This window comes from Tiliqua scincoides, chromosome 3 (genome assembly GCF_035046505.1).
Source record: "Tiliqua scincoides isolate rTilSci1 chromosome 3, rTilSci1.hap2, whole genome shotgun sequence".
Lineage (NCBI taxonomy): Eukaryota > Metazoa > Chordata > Lepidosauria > Squamata > Scincidae > Tiliqua > Tiliqua scincoides.
The window spans coordinates 89381117-89401406 of NC_089823.1; the positions used below are offsets into that span (position 1 = coordinate 89381117).

Sequence of the window (20290 nt, forward strand, 5' to 3'; positions counted from 1 at the left end):
ATCTTTATTCCATCAGCATTCTCATAGCAAAGGACTCCATGTCTCAAAATGCAAACACAGTACACACATGCGCATGCACCATTCTTTTGTTAAGGAATGTTTTGTGTTGGTAGGTGGGATCAGTTTCAAATTTGATTTATAAAGACCAGAACTAAGTTCTGGTGGCTAATTCTGGTGGGTAATTAGAGTCAAAGGGTTGTGTCCTTACCTGGCCTTCCATGATTGAAAGAAAACCTGTTTGCACAAAAAAGTAGGGGTAGCTTTTGCTGATTTTTTTCTTTCCTCTGCAGTCTTTTTAGGTGCCTCAAAATTGGTCCCTGATTGCTGTGTTACCCTTAGGACAAATATTTGTGGGATACGGGAAGCTGTAAAGGGAAAGAGATTTCGTGGAAGGAGGGGCAATTTTCAGCAAACAATAACTTATGATATTTTCTTGAACACAGAGTGCGTTAGCTAAAACGTATCACAGCAATTGTGTGTTCAGTTGTCTAACACTTTAATGAGTGGGAACGTTTAACTATGCATGCATTCATTTATTTAGTACCATTAAGCCTATACTTGGCTCAGCACAAGAGGACTGGCAAGAACCTGTTGTAATCAACGACACAAAATTGTGATCACCCCAATGTCACCGAATGGCCACAGCTTGTAAAAGGTAAATATCAAGGTATTGTAAGTTTTGTGAAACAAGTATTTTAAATGTACAAAAACCATTTTTGATGGTTTGATAATTATTTGATTAGGATGCAAGTAATCTTTGAGAGGACACTGTCAAAAAAAGTAATTTGGATCTGTAAAATTCCAGAATATTGATTTAGGAAGCTGTTCCCTGTCCAATAGATGCCAGTTGTAATCCATCACAAACTTTAAAACTAATTAAGAGTTAACAATTTTAAAAATAAATGAAAATATTATTGAATAGAATTGTGGTAAGAATGAGTAGAGTACATAGTTTGCTATACCTTATTTTTTTGAGGATATTTGATAATATTGTAAGAGCAGCAGACTTGCATACCTTTGCTTTTCTTTCCTAGGGAGTTACAGTGGAGGTAAAAGGAGTGGCTTGCAGAATGGAGAAGTTGCTCCGAGGGTTATTGGAAGTGAGCCACCATTTGAAATTGCTAGCTCATGCTGCAGTGTTCAGATTAGTGGGTGTGTGTGTTGTGATCACTTTTTCTTCAGTTAATACAGGGTTGAAAACTGTAAGGCCATGTGTGATGAGATTTGGTTAACTGAACATACCCCTTTGAGGTTTGGGGGGTTTTATTCTGGATATTGAACATTTGTAATCATGCAGTGTTTTCTAGGCTGTTTAAGTATATTGTAATATTTAGCAATGAAAATCTTCTCTTCAAATTGCTAAATCCACTGTGTTGCAGCTAGTGAACTAGATTAAAGTTTTAGCAAGCACAGAACTTCTGAAGACAATGTTGACTGACCTCCTAGGAACATAGAAATGTGGGGTTGTTGCACTGTGCCTCAGGGTCACTTTTTTGTTCTGTAAGATGCAAATTTGTATTGCTCATTGGAACTGATACTTGAGGAGCATCATAAAGAAATGGCAGATGTTTATTTCAGCAGAGAACTTGGGTATATTGGAAACTTGAGGTAATAAGTGGCATATGAATATGAAATGCAAATAAAATTATTGTATACAGGTAGATTGGCCCTTATCCAGACTATTCTGAAATCCAGACCTTTTTGTCCAAAACTTTTTTTAAACATTCTGTAGTGCGAACACTTGTGCTCTTACACTGTACTGTACAGTGCAGTACAGGCTGTAAGATCTATTCTCTGTAGTGTGTACCTATATAGACATAGCTGAAAAATGCCAAAGAGACCAACAGACACCCATATGGGTAACAGTGAAAAGAGCAAGAGGAAGCATTGCAGTATTTATGCAATTATTCTGAAATGCAGACAGATCCAAAATGCAGACATCTTCCAGTCCCAAGCAGTCGGGATAAGGGATAATCAACCTGTAATAAATTAGCTACTAGTAAAGATACCTGTAGTTGATATGATCCCAATCAAATCATACTGGCTGCACTTATACTCTGACTTAGGTCAGATATCACCAAACCTTGATTTGACACTATGAATTAACCTGAAAGGAGCCTTGGGTTTGTCCCCCCCTTGTGTGAATCCCGCCCTCCCATCCTGCCTCCTTTGTGTGCAGCAAAATGCAATTTGCTGTTACTATACGTTTGAACAGGCAAACTAAAATTTCCACTAGCTCTGCTAACCAAGATGGCAAAGCAGGTTCAGATGTAGCACTAAACTGGTTTGACACAAAGACAGGAGAAAAGGGGATTGCAGCTTACAAGGGGGAGAAGGGAATGCAGGAGCCCAAGGCTTGGTCACATGCTGCCAAGCCATGTTTCCCATCACATCTGATCCAAGTCACTATTGCTTATGTTTTAAGCTATTTTTGGAAAATAAAATGCCATATATTCAGTAAACCAGTGGGCATCATTTCTTTTGGCAAACCCTCAGATGCGGATTCCTTCTGGTATTTCACATGTAATTGTGTTCTTGGCCAAACTGCATCCAGTTTATCTGGATTGAATTCATTCTGTTTAATCAATTTTAACTTGAGATCCATTTCACTAATTTTAAAGAAATAGAATTGAAACCTCTGAACATTACAAGACCTGCTGAACTGCCAGCTGGTTCCAGTTACGCTTTGAGTACAGAGTAGAGGTGATGACGTGCACAGAATAGAATTCGGACAGGCTGAGCTATGGACTTAATATTATTTATTTTATATAGCTTTATTGCCTGCCCAGGGTTTGTAATGGATAACAAAAGTTCATACTCTCCAGAAAAAGAGCAACTTCACTAAATTAAAACATCCTAGAAATTTCCCTGTCCTTTTTTGACTTAACCATGATCCTCACATTCCTGCCCAAGTACTTCAGCTGTCATAAACTGTTTTCCAGCAGGCACCAGTTATTAAGAAATATCTGCTGAAGGATGGCTGGAATAGCAGTAGAAATAAAATAGATACCGATTCTGTAAATTTCATGTGAGGAATCCAAGATAGCAAGGTGTGTGGGGTTGAGGTTGAAACTTAAGTAATTTTGGCTAGTGTGACAAAAAAATGGCCTAAAAGAAATCAAGTAGATGAAACAAACGTATGTCTATTTCTCCCTCAAGGCCCTGGTGTACTATCAGTCCTTGTGGCCTCCCTGTAACAGAAATGAATGAAATTCTGAAATACTGCTGGTAAAACATGATGGGCTGGTTCACATGTACTGTTTTGGGTTTTCCAAGCCATGTCGGAGGGTCTACAACAAACCAAGTACTTGTGTGTTCTCTCTTTCCCTCGCATGCACATTCCATCTGTTACTTCCTGGTTCAGGCAATTAAATTGTCATTTTTCACTGCATCTGAACTGGCAACTATGGTTTGTGCTTGCCCCCCAAACCAGTGTTAGAAAAAATTTAGAAGCTGCTTTCCAGTTCTGATTTGGAAAGTGCAAAACAGTTCAGATGCAATGACAAACAACAATAATTGCTTGAACCAGGAAGTAATTGCACTCTCCTTCTCTTCCCACATTCTCAGAATCTGATTCTCCAATCCACGGTTTGGAGGACTGAAAATGTTACATGTGAACAACCCACCCAATGTGAACAGAAGGTCAGTCTCTCGAAAGGTTAAAAAATTTAATTAAAAAACAGATTTTTCTCACCTTAGTGTTTTCCAGATATGAACATTATTTGTACAGTATTAGGAAATCTTCAAAGGTGTCTTTTATTTTTGATTGGTAAGAATTCTGAGCATTTAAAAGTGGCTGCCTATAACTGTAGTCCTTTGCTTCCCTCGTACAGATTTATAAACATTTAGAATTTGTGTGATGCAGTTGTGATAAATCTGTACAAAATCTGTACTATCTTCAAAACTATTGGAAACTCCTTAGAAGATTTTTTAAAATCACACTCTTTGTAGAAGAAGCAGCTAGCTCTGCTCTTTCGCTATTGTACATATGTATGGCATTACACAGCAGGTTTTGTTTTAAAAGATTGTACTAAGCCCGGGAATGGGTTTGGCTCATTAACTGTTGCTGAAAGCAGTTCTGTAAATGAACCTGTTGAACAGTTTTTCCTTTGCCAAAACATCCTTTTGGATCCACTGGCAAAAGAGAAGCAGTTGGATAGGCAACAGTTTTTGTCGCTTTTGCAGAACTTGTGACACTGTTTCTAAATGCTTGTTATTTAGTGTCTACCTGACATACTAGTATAACGTTATTGTTTGTAGAGTGTTTGTATAACTAGTATAATGTTATTGTTTGCTTATCTATATAAGCATATAGTATTCACTCAGCTGAAGCTATTACTCACTGACTCAAGTTTAAGAATTTGGTCTGTAGGGTAAGTGCAGCAAATACTAAGACGCGACAGCAGCTGTAAGCAAAATCATCTTGAACTTGCCAAATGTTTTGTCTCAAATATTGTCATCACTTGGTTTTGTAGTAATGTTGAGTGTCCAGTGATCCTGTTATCATCTGCTCTGTCCGGCAACAGCAGCTTTCCATTTTCTCTTTTCCAGCCTTGTTTTCATAATTGTCAAAAATACTGAGAAGGCCCGAAAATAAACCTTTTGAAATTTAATTTCTAATCTTAGTCAAAGTTCTTACTGGAAGCCATTTTTCCCACAAGGTTTATTTGGCACATAAGAGCATATTTTAAACTGGACTGTTGTAAGCAATTTGATGATAAACTTTTTGTCTGTGCTTTTCTGGTTCTAAAAACATTATCTGGAAGTTGAATTTCATTGAAATCTATGAGACTAACTTGTAAAATTATATTAGCACCACACACTTTGCTGTTGGCTACATACCAAATTATCTCTCATTTAAACATTTCAGATCACCAGGAGAACCTCACTCTGAAAACATTGAAACTAGCCGAATGTAAGTATAGTTAGTATCGCAAAAGATTGCATGTTGTATATTGTTTGTTTTAATAAAAGTAATGTAATGTCAGTATTGCATTACTACAGTTCTTTAACAGCTACCTTTAAGATGTACTGGGGGGAAATTATGAAGTGGTCACTTTCTTGAGTTTGGTAGAATGGAACCTTAAGAGCCCCAATTTGAAATAAAATCTTGGATTTTAAAAATTTAACTTTGGGGAAAAAAAAATCTTCTGCCCTGAATAATGACTTGAAAAACAGTCAGTGCAATTTAACTCACTATCAAGTTAGCAGTTGATACATGTAAAAGGAAGTGTTCTTGCTACTGTTGATCCCTTTCACACTTTCACTGTTGCAATTATTTCAGTCACAAAGCCAGGCTGTTTCTAAAGCTGAACTGCAGCTTACTGCTTTGGCAGAGGAAACTATGCCAGTGAAATGTCACATCTCCGGCTGTGTGTGCATTCCTTATAGGTATCTTAAATAACTACTGTGGATCATAACCATGGTACCAGTCTATAAACAAGTAGAATTAAGCTATATCCAGTTTTTTAGTGATACAGAAAATATTAGATCATTAGTGGAAGAACTGCAAGAGTAGTCAGCCTTCAATATCTGCGGGTTCTGCATCCACAGATTAACCAACCGTGGATTGAAAATATTGGGGAGGGGGAATTTCCATTGTGGAAATTCTGAATAGATTCTGAATGGATTGTGAATCCATTGTGGATTCTGTGCACTTACCCAGCTGGAGCTTAATGTCATCTTCAACAAGTAAGGAGGGGCTGGCAGGCCAGGAGGTTGCTCCTCTTGCCCATTGCAGCCAATGGCACCTTTATCTTTAGAGCCCATCTTTCTCTGTGACCTTGGCCAGCTGCAGCACTGTGAGAGTCTCCCTTGGAGACTCCCTCTTGGGCCCCTCACAACATTGAAGAGCTCTTGGCTGGAACTGGGTAGTGGAGTTTCTTTACAACATGCCCCAGGAATGGCTTGTCTTCTAGAGTTCATCCTTTTTGGTGAGAAGAGCCAGTTTCATTGCAGAGTCGTAGGCGGGATGATAGAATGTTTAACCATGACTTGTGAAAATGCTTTAATTGGAGCAATTGGAGTTATGCAAATAATCTGCCTTTTTACATGAGGGACTTGAGCTTCCATGTATTTTGGAATCTGTGGGGGTTGGGTGTCCTGGAACCAATGCCCCATGAATACCAAGAGACAACTGTAATTTGCTTCATTGCACTCGTGTTTTCTACATTTAGTATTGTAACTTGAATGGCATCTTGTTTTTGAAGCTACAGCTTTGTTATGGTAGTTCCATCTTTTAAAGTCTAAATCATTCTAGAGCAGGGGTCTCCAGACCCCAGCCCGAGGGCCAGATGCGGCCTGCAGCGAGCCTCTATCCAACCCGCAGCCAGCCTTTTGTCCCCTGAAAGCCACTGGCCCACTCGTCTGAACATGACCAGAGCTGTGCTATGATTGCATCTGGAGGGTGTTCTGAGGACTGGAGAGGCTGAGTGAATGAACCCACTCATTCATTCATCTAAGTTCCATCTCTTATTTATTTAAATTTTATATGTAAAAATTTTTTCGGCCCTCACCACTGCGCCAGATATTTCATACAACCCTCTGGCCAAAAAGTTTGGAGACTCCTGTTCTAGAGAATACTGAAGTGAAGAAAATAATTAAAACTTCCAGCTATAATGGATTTGATAAGGTGGCAATAATTTAACAACTAATGTTGTTGGTTTGTAACCTGATTGAGTAGTAAAAGAGGAGAAGAAAATGAGTCAAAGTATTTGGCATTTTAGACATCTTCCCTCCATGTCAATTACTTTGTCTTCCGTTTTAGCTTTAAACTACTAAAGGTTTGACATGAACAGTTAGTGACTAAACACATAATGATTGCATCCCCTAAATTTGTCTAACACTGTTTTAGAGTACAATGATTCTTAAATTGTGCATTATTTTTTCACTTTTCAAAAGCACATTTTCAACTCATTGAGCCTAGAACTACATATCTAAGGAATTAAATCTGCCATTACCCATAATTCTAATCTACATATATTATATTGCTATTGCATGCCTTTATCATTGCCTAAACCTAGACAACTAATGTGTGTTTTTCCCTTTTGGTCTCTTCCAAAAGTGGTGCTTCCACTATGTAATGTATAATCATTTTTTGAAATATTAAATCATTTAAGAACTAAGGCTTCCCCATATGGGAAAAATTCAGTGAACGGAAGGAGCTTCTTGCTTATTGAATGAGAGTTCTGCTCACAGAAGGGATCCTTCCATGTAGGAAAGCTCCCTCTATGAACAAACTTGGATGCAACCCAACTACTTGATTTTAAATAATAAATAATACGACAGTCTGTTACAATAAAACAAGAATTAACAGAAAGCTGATAACCAGCAGCCAAGGAAAGCAGAAGTGGTGAGTCTCTTATATTTAGCAGGGGAGAGTAACTGTCCCTCTTCATTCCAGCACAAGCTATTTTCTAGTGGCTTTTCGCTGGTGTTCTTTTACAGATTTTTAGATTGTGAGACCTTATGGGAAAGGGAGCCATTTAATAATAATAATGCTGGTATTTATATACCGCCTTTCTGGCTGCTGGATTGCTCCTTTGACTTTATTCAAGGTGATTTACATGGGCAGGCTTTCTCTAAACCCCAAGAGGATTTTTACAATAAACAAAGAAGTTCTGTCTTTCAAGAACACACACTACTTTCCAGGTAGAACTTTTTCTCTCTGGTCTTCATTCTGGCCGTGTTGCCTCCCATGCGGAGAAACAGCTGCAACCAACTTCTTGTCTCCCACTCAAGATAGCAGCTCAGCTTGTCAGCTCTGAAGTTTTGTCTCACACAGAAGCTTCCAGTGTTCTTGAACTGGCGACCTTCAGAAGTTGTCTTCAGGCTTAACGATGGATCTGCCCTCTAGACCAGACCTTCTGCCCTAGCTATTTGATTTTTCAGTAAACCCCTTCTAAACCTTTTTGTTGAAAAGCAGGATATAAATACTGTTAATAAGAGTAAGAGTAACAATTGTTTGGATTCAGTGAACCATAAGTAGATCTCAACCAATATTGATACAGATTGACATAATCAAGACCAGGGATGTGAAACACATTTCATCTAGTGGGCCAAAATAGCATTCATGATGCCTACTGAGGGACGGAATTGACGTCATTAACCAGGAAGTGATATCATTAAGCAAGTAACATTTTTTCACTTATGAACTCATCAACTGCAAATGACAGAAGAGAAAATATGCAAATTTTGACCATATCTTCAAGATATGAGAGACCTCAGTTATTATGCAGGCCACCCTGTCAGCATTGACAACTGAGCTCAGCAGCTAAAAGTAGCTGATGGTGATGCTGGGAGAGCCCAAGAGTCAAATAAAGAACTTTCACAGGCGGCATCCAGCCCCCGGGCCTTATGTTTGACACCCTTGATCAAGACTACTGATGCCATTTATTCAATATATTGTCACCCCAACCCAAAGGGTCTGTGCAACTTACATTGAAATGTAAAACTTTAGTGTTTAAAAAAAAAAATTTCTCCTTGTTGGTGACTGACTGCCCAATCTTACTGAATGTTCCAGTGCCAGTGCAGCTGTGTCAGTGGGGTATGCACTGCATCTTGTGGTGGAGCAGCAGTCACAGAGACCTCCTTAAGGTATGGGAACATTTGTTCCCTTACCTTGGGGCTGCACTGTGGCTGCACCGGCCCTGGAACATTCAATAGGATTGGGCCCTGAATTAGTACAGTGGTGTTAACTTTTCCTCAGTTTGTGGATGCCATGTTCACATTTCATGCCAAAATGTTGTAGAGTTTCATATGCTTAATCCACCAGACAATAGTCAGGATCCAAAAAAATTAAGAAACTAGATCTATGAGCCCCAAATTCAAGATCTATGTGGCCAAACTAGAAGTAATAGCAGTAGACAAGTTTTCATAAAGATGGATTTGCTCCATTTACATATAGATGGGGTTGTCCAATATAAAAGGAGCCCTATTACCTGTGTTATCAAACCTTTAGCTCTCAATTGAGCTGAACATTGGATCAATTAATCAATTGACAGTCTTTTAGAATACAGTGCTAGAAAATATTTTCATACAATTTGGGCCCCAAATCTATCCAGTTTTCCAGGGCTAATGCCAACAGGGTGTGCGCTGCATCCTGAGGTAGGGGGGCAGTCACAATGGCCTGCTCAAGGTAAAGGAACATGTGTTCCCTTACCTTGGTGCTGCATTGCAGCTGGAAAGTTGGATATAGGATTGGGCCTTAGTGTGTTAAAGTGTACAGTATGACAGCACAGAATTCTAGTTCAAACTGACATACTTCTGTTACCTTCCCTTGTAGTTGAGGTAAATGAATTTTAAACCATTTCATGACTTATTCATATGCTGTCTTGCAAGAGCTTGCCATATTTTTAATGCATCTGTTATGTGTATCCTGCAAGGTCAGAACTTTAATAAGTTTAGAGTAACAGCATAGTGTACTTACAGTGCAGTCCTGTAATGCTTACTCAGAAGTAAGTCCTAAGTAGTTCAGTAGTGAAAAATGTACTACCAAGAAAGTGTGTATTAGATGGAAACCTCAGTTTTACTGAATGTCTTATATTCAAATAAGTTATAATGGGCCATGGCCAATGTTTTCAGCAATGTTTAAAGTTCTGTTGCTCCAATCTTTTCTGCTGCCTCCTAGTGGAAAAAGTAGGGGAAGATTGAAGTGCTTAACTTGGGCTTTGAGATTTCTTATTTCTTACTCTGCTCACAAACAATTGGCAGGCCACTTTAATTGTATATCAAATAGTTTTAACACATGCATCTTACATTTCAGGGTCTCCTGATGTGTAATATCTCTTAAATTGAAAGAGACTGCATCAGAACCTCACTAATCTGTGCTTTACTGATCATCTGAATGAGCTTAGAATATGAAAGCCATACTAATCCTTGTGCCCACTGTTTGAATGTTTGGTACAGGAAGCGAGCAGCTGCAAAGCATCTAATAGAACGCTACTACCACCAGTTAACTGAGGGCTGTGGAAATGAAGCCTGCACGAATGAATTTTGTGCTTCCTGTCCAACTTTTCTCCGTATGGATAACAATGCAGCAGCCATTAAAGCCCTCGAGCTTTATAAGATTAATGCAAAACTCTGTGATCCTCATCCCTCCAAGAAAGGAACAAGCTCGGCTTACCTAGAAAACAATTCCAAAGGTGCCCATAACAACTCCTGCACTGACAGAAAAATGAACAAGAAGGAAATGCAAGGCCCCAGAGATGATTTTAAAGGTAAGTCATTCCTGGACGTCCGGTAAGAGTGCATTATTGTTTACAACCTCCTGGAGTTCATTCTGTATTTACAGTATCATCTCCTCTATAACACTGTGGGTTCCTTGAAAACAGAGGTCTGTGTGAAACAGCACGATGACATTGTTCTAATGTGAATGTGTTCACAGTACTGTTCTCAGCACTGCATTAGATCAGAGCCTGCCATGTAATTGGACCCCACTGCTGTTAGTTCTCCTACATGCCTTGGTGAATGTCAATGGGAACAGCTACACCCAAGAAGATTAACCAGGTTGTGACATCCTTAAGGAACTACAGGCTTCTTGTTGAAGAAGGCCCCTATGGTAGGTGGTCTTGCCTGTTGTTTCCCAAGCATTTCCTGGTAGCATGCAATTGGCTAAGCTAGCCAGAAAACACTGCTCAGATTGGCACAATGCTTGACAAAAAATGCCGCTTCCATTGGCTGACAGTGCAGTGCTGACATCATGTACTTTTCTGTACCAAACTTTTGAATGGTCTGATGGTTTTTAACCTCTTTCATTTTTGTGATACTGTAAAAATTTTACTCCAGACAAAGAGTGCTATAACGAAATAGTGTTGCAGGAGGTATTACTGTAACTTCTAACAGTACAACTGCTATAGTTTCAATCTTACATACCTGTTACATTGGAAGTAGAAATTGCATGTTGGGAGTCATGGTTATATTTTGCAGTGCAACATAAACCAAATCTTGCTGCCTGTGTATTCTTGTGTCACTTAGCAGGTAGGACTGGACATTTTTTTTTTCTTCCAAGGCCACCACTAACCAATCAAAATCAGATATTTGCTCCTTCATGTAAAATTGGAAATTAGAATTCTAGCAGACTGGGGTTCATGATTTTGTCATTTTGTGTAGTGATGTTAAACAGGTTCTGTTATAGCGATTGATCCCTGACAAACACAACTTTGTCACGTGGAACATCCTTGTTCAACTGTAGCAGATAAAAACTGCCCACAAGTTTCCAGGCACAGCCCTTCTAATATGTGTGAGTACTTTCTGTTTTCTGACAAAAGAATAAGAAGGCAGATGCATAGCCACAATACTTCACTGTGTTTTCCCAAGTAGAGGAAATGTTAGATGACTGCTAAAACTGCTCTTTTTGCAGTAAAAGAAAGTTATATACCACCAAAATTGGTATTTGAGTGCTAGAGTTCAACCTAGCAGCTAATCATGGAGCCACTGTATTGTGTCATATACCTCTGCAGTCTCTTGCTGTCTTTGACCAAATTAGAGAAACAGACAGGAAGCCGATGGACAGCAGTATAGCATTCTACTCTGCCTCTCTAGATGGGGAATCTGAGTTCTGACTGCTTCTTCTTGCACACTGTGCTCTCTTGAATCCATGCATCTAGCTTCTGTAATGAAGTACAAAAGTTGTTTGCCAACTAAAGCTGGCAATTAGTGGGTTGTCATAACGTCATCTTGTAAGTAGATTATGTAACCTAACTTCAAGACAATTTTATTTAGTTTGTGTTTAAATTTCTAGATGTGACTTTCTTAACGGAGGAAAAGATATATGAAATTCTTGAACTATGTAGAGAAAAAGAGGACTATTCTCCTTTAATCCGTGTCATCGGGAGAGTGTTTTCTAGTGCTGAGGCATTGGTACAGAGTTTTCGAAAAGCTAAGCACCATACTAAAGAAGAATTGAAGTCTCTTCAAGGAAAAGATGAAGATAAGGATGAAGATGAAAAGGAAAAAGCTGCTTGTTCTTCTGCCATGGAAGAAGATTTAGTTGCACCGTCATCATCGTCATCAAGAATAGGTGATTCCGCACAGGGAGATAACAACCTACAAAAATTAGGCCCAGATGAAGTTTCTGTAGACATTGATGCTGTCAGACGGGTCTACAATAGATTACTTTCTAATGAAAAAATAGAAACTGCCTTTTTAAATGCACTTGTATACTTGTCACCCAATGTGGAATGTGACTTGACTTACCATAATGTGTACTCTCGAGATCCTAACTATCTCAACCTGTTTATTATTGTTATGGAGAATGGTAATCTTCATAGTCCTGAGTACCTGGAAATGGCTCTGCCGTTATTTTGCAAAGCAATGAGTAAGCTACCCCTTGCAGCTCAAGCAAAACTGGTGAGATTGTGGTCGAAATACAGTGCAGACCAGATTCGACGAATGATGGAAACGTTTCAGCAGCTTATAACCTACAAAGTCATAAGCAACGAATTCAACAGTCGTAACTTAGTAAATGATGATGATGCCATTGTTGCTGCTTCCAAGTGCTTGAAAATGGTTTACTATGCAAATGTCGTAGGAGGAGATGTGGACACAGATCACAATGAAGAGGAGGATGAAGAGCCCATCCCAGAATCCAGTGAGTTTACTCTTCAAGAATTACTGGGTGAGGAAAGAAGAAATAAAAAAGGGCCTCGAGTAGACCCACTGGAAACTGAACTTGGTGTAAAAACAATAGATTGTCGAAAACCACTTATCCCCTTTGAAGAGTTTATTAATGAACCACTGAATGATGTTCTAGAAATGGACAAAGATTACACTTTCTTCAAGGTAGAAACAGAAAACAAATTTTCCTTTATGACTTGTCCCTTTATATTGAATGCTGTAACCAAGAACCTGGGATTGTATTACGACAACAGAATCCGTATGTACAGCGAACGACGCATTACTGTACTTTACAGTTTAGTTCAAGGACAGCAGTTAAATCCATACTTGCGACTCAAAGTGAGACGTGATCACATCATAGATGATGCGCTTGTCCGGGTAAGTGACACTTTGTGAATGTAACTACCCATTGCTGAAAACAAACTAGCAAGATGCCAATATGGTAGTGGCCTTGTTTTGTTTAGAATTATATGTATCTGATAGTTATTGTAAGCACTAATGAAGATTAATGCTGCTTTGAGTCTCGGCTGCAATATGTTCAGGTTTAGATATATACATTGATAAATACTGTATATAGTTACTGTAATTATGCCTGTGAATGATGTATTCAGACCTGTTTAAAACATTTATATACAGCTTTTCTTCTGAGAAAGCCTAAGCAGTTCACTAAGAATTTTATTCTCTCTACAAATGTTCCCATAATATTTTGACTTTTGTCCAAAGGTGACCTTTCAAAAAAACATCTGAGATTTTTTTCACTAGGCAAAAACAAAATCTTTTGATGGAAGTATTAAATTGCATATTGAGTCAAGTGAAAAAAAAATCTTTAGATTTTTCATATAAAAGGGAATGAGTCCAGAAATGGATTGTCCACAGATAAGGAGACACCACCTGTAGTGTCTAATGTGTAAACATGATTATCATTAGCTTTAACTATGTCTTCTAATTATGGCAATCAGCGCTGAGTATTTAAACTGGTCCATAACTAAGTTAGGGCCCAATCCTATCTAACTTTCCAGTGCTGATGCAGCTGTGCCAGTGTGTTCTCAGGGCATGTGCAGCATCCTGCCATGGGATGCACATTTCTTCAAGGTAAGGGAACATTTTTTCCTTTTATCTTGGGGCTGCATTGCAGCTGCATTGGAAATTTGGATAGAATTGGGCCCCTAAGCAACTTAGACCAAGTTTTTCTTTATCATTTATCAATTTATTATTGGAGATTATAACTCTTCACTGACTTAAGTTTGTTAAATGTGATCAAGTGGTAAATTGGAGACTCTTAATATTCAGGATGGGCAGGAGAATTTGTTGATATTGTCGGTTGAATACAAACTGATGAGGGTGTAAAGTTTTCAGAAGCCAATGTCTTTTCAATGTCTAAGACCAGTTCCTCTGAGGTAGTCTACTTTTGGACAGTAATTTTCCCCATGTATGAACTGGAGCCCAGAACTTATTTGATATTTTTAATTAATGGAAATATTTCCTTAGCCCCCCCCTCCATATGCCCCTACTAGCAAGCTACTTGACCCGCCTTCAGTGTGTTTTGTAGTTCTGTAGAATAAAATCTATGAAAATTAGTGCCAGTACCTCAGTTCTGTTTTGTAGTATTCTAGATGTCTGACTTCTTTCAGTATTTAATTCCTTCATGGCTCAGCCATGAAGTTCAATTTATTTCAGAGTTCCGATTCTGAAAGTAAAACTTTCCTTTCTGACCTGGATGTTGAATAGAGACTTTTCCACTGCACGTGCTGCTTGTAATTTGCACCATGAGTGAGTGCATTCTTCCATATGAATATCAAGCATATCTTGTGCAACTTTCTACATTAAACATGCGTCCTTAAATAATTAACTTTTTCTATTATTATGCAACTGCTTTATTGCTCCAAATGCTGACACAGTGCCCTTCTTTGGCACTTTGGTCCGTTCAACTGGTCTGACTCAAGCCTTACTTTGTTTTGTAAATTGTATTTCATGTATGCCTAAGGAGTAACTCTTGCATTTTACAACCCAGTTATCTTGTGGCTATATTAAGCCGTTTCTGCCCAACATTGCACCTGTACAACAGGGATCAAATGTGTACACCTGTGGGCTGAGCAGAAATGGTTTAAGAAATAATCTTGCTCAAAGTTTGATAACTTAAATGGTCAGTAAAATATAGCATGGAGTAGTTCGCTTAAAGCATGCAGATTATATTGTGTGTTGGAAGTTTGCCTAATTGCTTGGTTTGCATACAGCTGCACTCAATAAATCAATTCTTACATGCCTTGCTTCAGTAAAAATGACCACTTCTTGTTAAGCAACTTCTTATGCTTTATCACCTCATCATATTTAATTGTTCCTATCATGTACTTGGGCTGTGATTTAATAACTTGGTTCTAAGTGGCTGAATTCACTGGGGTACCTTTCTGTAATATAAAAGAAAAAATTTGGTTCAGTTTTTATGTTGCTTATAAATGTCATGTTCTCCAGGAATGTGAAAAAGTGAAAAACATGAAAAAAAAACCATAGATACTTTCCCAAGTTTGTGAATAATATAGAAGTGTTAAGAATATTAGTTTGAATTTAAGAACCCATTTTTATTGCATGTGAATAGGTATTTTAAAATGTCTTCTGTGAAAGGCTGAATAACAAATGTCAGTTGTGTGTATGGCATGGTGTATACCCTGAAATTCAGGGTACTGATTGACTATCTTTGTGGTTGAACACTTGAAATTTTATGATGTGTAGATCTTGGAAGTTGCTTATTTCTGATGTATTGTGCTTCAGCAGGCCTGGTGAGATCTTTGATTTCTTCTTTTTGAGTGATTTGCTATATCACAAATTGCTTTTCAAACTCCAAGGAAAATTTTGAAAAGCAGCTCATTATACGGCATGGGGATCTGTCACTCAACAGGAAGAAATCCAAGATTTCACTGGGTGTGCCTAAGCCTTTGGGTATGTTGATGCCCATCTTTGCATTCAAACCGCAACTCCTGTGTCTTGTAAAAATGTGAAGGAGATTTTTTTTTTAAAGATATGACTGTAGGGAAGCAGTTGCCAAACTCGAGTCTGCTGTGTTACAAAAAATTGGTCCCCATTCAGGCCGGACCTTTCTGTTCTATTGCGTTGCTGCATTATTTTTTCCGCGATCAGGGGACTGGGATGCTCTGGGCAGTTGTGTTTGTTGCCCGGCATCCCAGAAGGCTGCCTGACAGAACATCTGGGGAGATGTAACTGCCCAGAGCGTCCCTGTCTCTCAGTTGAGAAAGTCATGCGGTGATGCAGCAGAATGGTAAAGTCTGCTCACAGGGCAGTCCAAACCCCAGATCCAACCTCCGGGCCACGGTTTGGAAGACCCTGCTGTAGGGAGTTATAGGAAGTCAACACTGTAGCTCTTATAGACCCATATGTACTGTGGCTGTTCCCTCCCCCCATCAGTTGAATCAAACTGTTCTATTTTTGCATCTGTGTTTTTAAAAAGATAAATTACCTAATATATCAAATGTATGGATTGGAAAGCAGATGTACTAAAGGAATATTTTGTTTCACATTCATTAGTTAGAAATGATTGCCATGGAAAATCCGGCTGATTTGAAAAAGCAGTTGTATGTGGAATTTGAAGGAGAGCAAGGGGTTGATGAAGGAGGTGTTTCCAAAGAGTTTTTTCAGCTAGTTGTGGAAGAAATCTTCAACCCAGATATTGGTACGTACTTAACTTTTTATGAACTGTGCAGATGGCTTGTTACTCTCCTTGTCAATTTTAGCTCCTTTTTCCTTCACTTTCTGTCAGTTAATGGAATCCTGAGAATCGCCAGCTTCCTTGGTCCCAAATTTATCTGATACTACAGCTGTCAAGCAAGATTGAAACTACTCATTTTAATACCTGAGGAAGTCTGCTTCCTTTGTTGCCTTCACTGTAGTCTCTTTTTCAGTGTGTTCCCTCCTCAGCCATGGTGACAATTCAGCAACATGCCACAATACTGTCTGTTTTGACATGGCAATGGAAATTGCACATAAAAACAAGTCTCACCCAGCTTTCTACTGGAAATGATAGTTTTCCTTGTGCAGATAGTTCTTACATGGAAGGAATATTCAAATATACAATTATCCCATGCACTTCCTTTCAATATGCTTTCTGAAGTGGCAGAACAGTTGTACTAGGTGATTTTTCTGAACATGTAGGTCGACTTTAAGGTGTGCAGTAGCTCCATTTTATCTTCATAGTTGACGCTTGTCAGTTAGGGAGATCACTATCACCTTGGAACCCTATTGATTTAAAGTGTTTTGAAGGGAAAGTTGGTGACTATAAATGTGGTCTTTGAATGAGATGCAGGTGGAGCTGCTGAATGTTTAAAAAAAATGAATAAAGCTGGATTTTTAAATGGACACCTTCAAAATTAGAAAACATGTTATGTTGTTTTGTGGTTTTCAGTATATAATCCTTTAAAATCCTATCTTTATAGGTATGTTCACTTACGATGAATCTACAAAATTGTTTTGGTTTAACCCATCCTCTTTTGAAACTGAGGGACAGTTTACACTGATTGGAATTGTGCTGGGTCTTGCCATTTACAATAATTGTATTCTGGATGTTCATTTTCCAATGGTTGTCTACAGAAAACTGATGGGTAAAAAAGGAACTTTCCGTGATCTGGCAGACTCGCACCCTGTAAGTTCAATATATTTTGCAGTTTTCCTGCAGTTTCAAGTCTGTGCCCTATTTTGGTTTGACACCTGTTGGCAACTGATACTACTTAAGCTTTACATAGCACTTTCTGAGTGTTCAAATTGTCTAACACGCTCTCAGCCCTTGAGGAAGGAAGATCAGCCATCTTATCCCCAAACAGCATGGTGGGAACTGAGATTGAAAGGAAAGTTGCTTGCCTGATAAGGTGGTGGCTGAGGCATGATTTGAACTGGTAGAAGCTTTGAACTGCTAGAGCATTGCAGCTCACACTGTCCATTACGCTGCATCAATATAGAAATTTTGTCACCATGTATTTAGCTACATTTGTATTAGGTGAATACTGCAGAATGCAGACAGTACTGAAGGAGATAGCTTTGCACTGCACAAATATCTTCCAAAAGCTTTAACATCTCTTGTTTTGTCAGTACTGGAGAATAAGACGGACAGCATCACTTAACTTATTTATGTCTTAGCTAAACAATCTAGTTCAAGCTTGTATAGGTGATCCTAAACTATATTTATGGTTGAGATTTATAGGAGAAGATAGAAAAAGAATCCAAGTTAACTTTATTAAAAAGCAATAATGTGGTTGTGAAAGAATATGCCAGTGATGTTCTCAATGAAAATTTTCCAAAAATGTAGGAAAAACATATACCTCCTCAAATGTTTTTTAGGAATAATTTACAATTCTCTTGTACATAGAAACATCTTGATGAGAGAGGATAAAACCTATTCCTGATCAAGTTCAGTCTCTCATAGCTGTTTTTCATTTAAAAAGAAAAAATATTTTCTTTTTTTACTAGAAGATTGTTTTCACATGTTGGCATGTATAACATTGAGTTTTACCTCTGGTCATTTGTGCATGTTATGTGATTATCACATTGTTGCTGAACTTTAAAGATTTTATTACCTCTTTTATTTTAGGTTCTCTATCAGAGCTTAAAAGACTTGTTGCAGTATGAGGGAAGTGTGGAAGATGATATGATGATAACCTTCCAGATATCTCATACAGATCTCTTTGGTAATCCAATGATGCATGATTTAAAGGAAAATGGAGATAAAATCCCCATTACAAATGAAAACAGAAAGGTAATTTGATAGGGCACACTTTGAATTGTGATATGATTACTTAAGCAAAGTGCAGAATTGCAGATAGAGCATAGCGGGGCTATACATTTTACAGCCTGCGTACATTATGCATCTTAAGCACGTAAGGAAATTATGCTAATATAATTTGTACAGGTTATCATAACTCATTCTACATTGAGTTATTTATGCAAAAGAGCTCTTTGTGTCCTCTGAAGTCTCACCCACACCACTAGAAATCTCTTAATCATACCTCTGCCCTCTGAGATTTCAGCAGGGATTACTACAAAAGTCCAAATTAGTTTTTACAGGTTAGAAACTTGCTTAAAGTAATTGAAGTTGAATTATCTGCTTTCTCTGCACTGACAGTCAGGGGTGGAAGTGGAGAGGTTATATATAAGTATTAAAAAAATAGCGCCCCATCTGCAGATCTGGTAATCCATGGTTCCCCACCCCTCTGCATCCCATTACCTTTGTTCAGCTTCATTACATTCTCACAAAATGATAAGTAAGATGTGTTGAACAAATACTATAAGTAGAAAGGCAAGCAATCTAGTAGCCTGCAGCTAGAAGGGAGATTAAGAGTGAGTGTTAACTTCCTGCTTTGTGCAGGAAGTTTCCCTTCTAGACTGCAAGCTGCTTGGCTTACTGTAAGCTTTCTGTAGGAAAGTATCCCTCACAGATACCGGGGGATGCCTGTGTATATATATATATATTCCACACAACCAGTCGCTAGGGGAAAAAGAACATAGGCTACAGGGTGTTGCTCCAGAGCGCAACCTCCGTATGAGGCTAGTGTGGCTCTCTTGAAATAAGGGATGTCAGAGCAGCTGTATTTCAACATTTGTTTAGTGACCTGTTTGATTTGTGGAAGAAGTGAAAAGGCGGGTTGCTTTGGTGACTCTTCAAAATTATAATCAGCCTGAATTATTTAAATTAACAAATATTTCATAAAGAAGTGTGCCCCTTGAGGGCACTGTTTAATCAAGAGAGTAAATTCAGTATATTATTATACAGTGGAGGAGAAAGTTTTGCCTTTCAGTTACATAAGCATATTTTTATTGAAAATTGCTTCGCAAGCTTACAATTGTTTGCTTTTTGTTGCACAGGAATTTGTCAATCTGTATTCTGACTACATTCTCAACAAATCAGTGGAAAAACAGTTCAAGGCTTTTCGAAGAGGATTCCACATGGTGACCAACGAGTCTCCCCTAAAATATTTATTTAGACCTGAGGAGATTGAATTGCTTATTTGTGGAAGTAGGGTAAGACTGGTTAAATCTGCAGAACATGATAAATTGCTTCTCCTGCTAATGTGTCAGGTGGTGATGCAATGTTTTGTATTTACAGAATCTAGACTTTCAAGCCCTAGAAGAAACTACGGAGTATGATGGTGGCTATACCAGAGACTCTCTTATTATTAGGTATGCAGTTTTAACTTTTCTAAAGGGGTGAAAATATGTGAGTAGCCAAATGATGATGCAGTTTTAAAAAGAGAGAAAAAAAATCAGGATTTCAGAGATTATTGTATATCTTTTATTCTCTTATATCCAGATGTAAAATAGAAAATCTCATACATTGGCCTTTAAGTCATGAAATAGCATAGTTCATATGTAGAAACCACTTCTGCTTTGTTGTATATGACTAATGTGGTTGTTACGCAACCTGGTTTATGGGAGACCCTATAGGGCTTGCCGGAAATAATGGGGAACCAAGCAGTCTCTCTCATCCCAAATATTGTACCTAATGCTAGTGCATCAGTGGTCGCCCTTTAACAGCTGCAAGCATATTGGATAACATAGGCTGTGTGGAAAAGCAATGCTGCTCTCCCTAGACAAACAGAAACATCACATGACACATCACATCAATATGAGAAACATCACAGTAAATATTACTTTATTAGGTTGGGAGGGAAGCTCTTCT

At 38.3% G+C, this 20290-nt stretch overlaps 1 protein-coding gene across 3 annotated transcripts in view; it reads left to right on the forward strand.

Moving 5' to 3' along the window:
- Positions 1–20290, forward strand: part of UBE3A (ubiquitin protein ligase E3A) — a 39444-nt gene that overhangs the window by 15862 nt on the left and 3292 nt on the right. For 2 of the 3 annotated variants that reach the window (XM_066620040.1, XM_066620039.1), the window contains 10 exons: positions 542–655; positions 3568–3642; positions 4871–4915; positions 9907–10217; positions 11741–12993; positions 16153–16297; positions 17058–17263; positions 18206–18370; positions 19477–19632; positions 19718–19791. In XM_066620040.1, the coding sequence (XP_066476137.1) occupies positions 3605–3642; positions 4871–4915; positions 9907–10217; positions 11741–12993; positions 16153–16297; positions 17058–17263; positions 18206–18370; positions 19477–19632; positions 19718–19791 (2393 nt within the window). In that variant the 5' untranslated portion in view covers positions 542–655; positions 3568–3604. The remainder of the gene's footprint in view (positions 1–541; positions 656–3567; positions 3643–4870; positions 4916–9906; positions 10218–11740; positions 12994–16152; positions 16298–17057; positions 17264–18205; positions 18371–19476; positions 19633–19717; positions 19792–20290) is intronic. The other variant, XM_066620041.1, reaches the window with a different exon arrangement.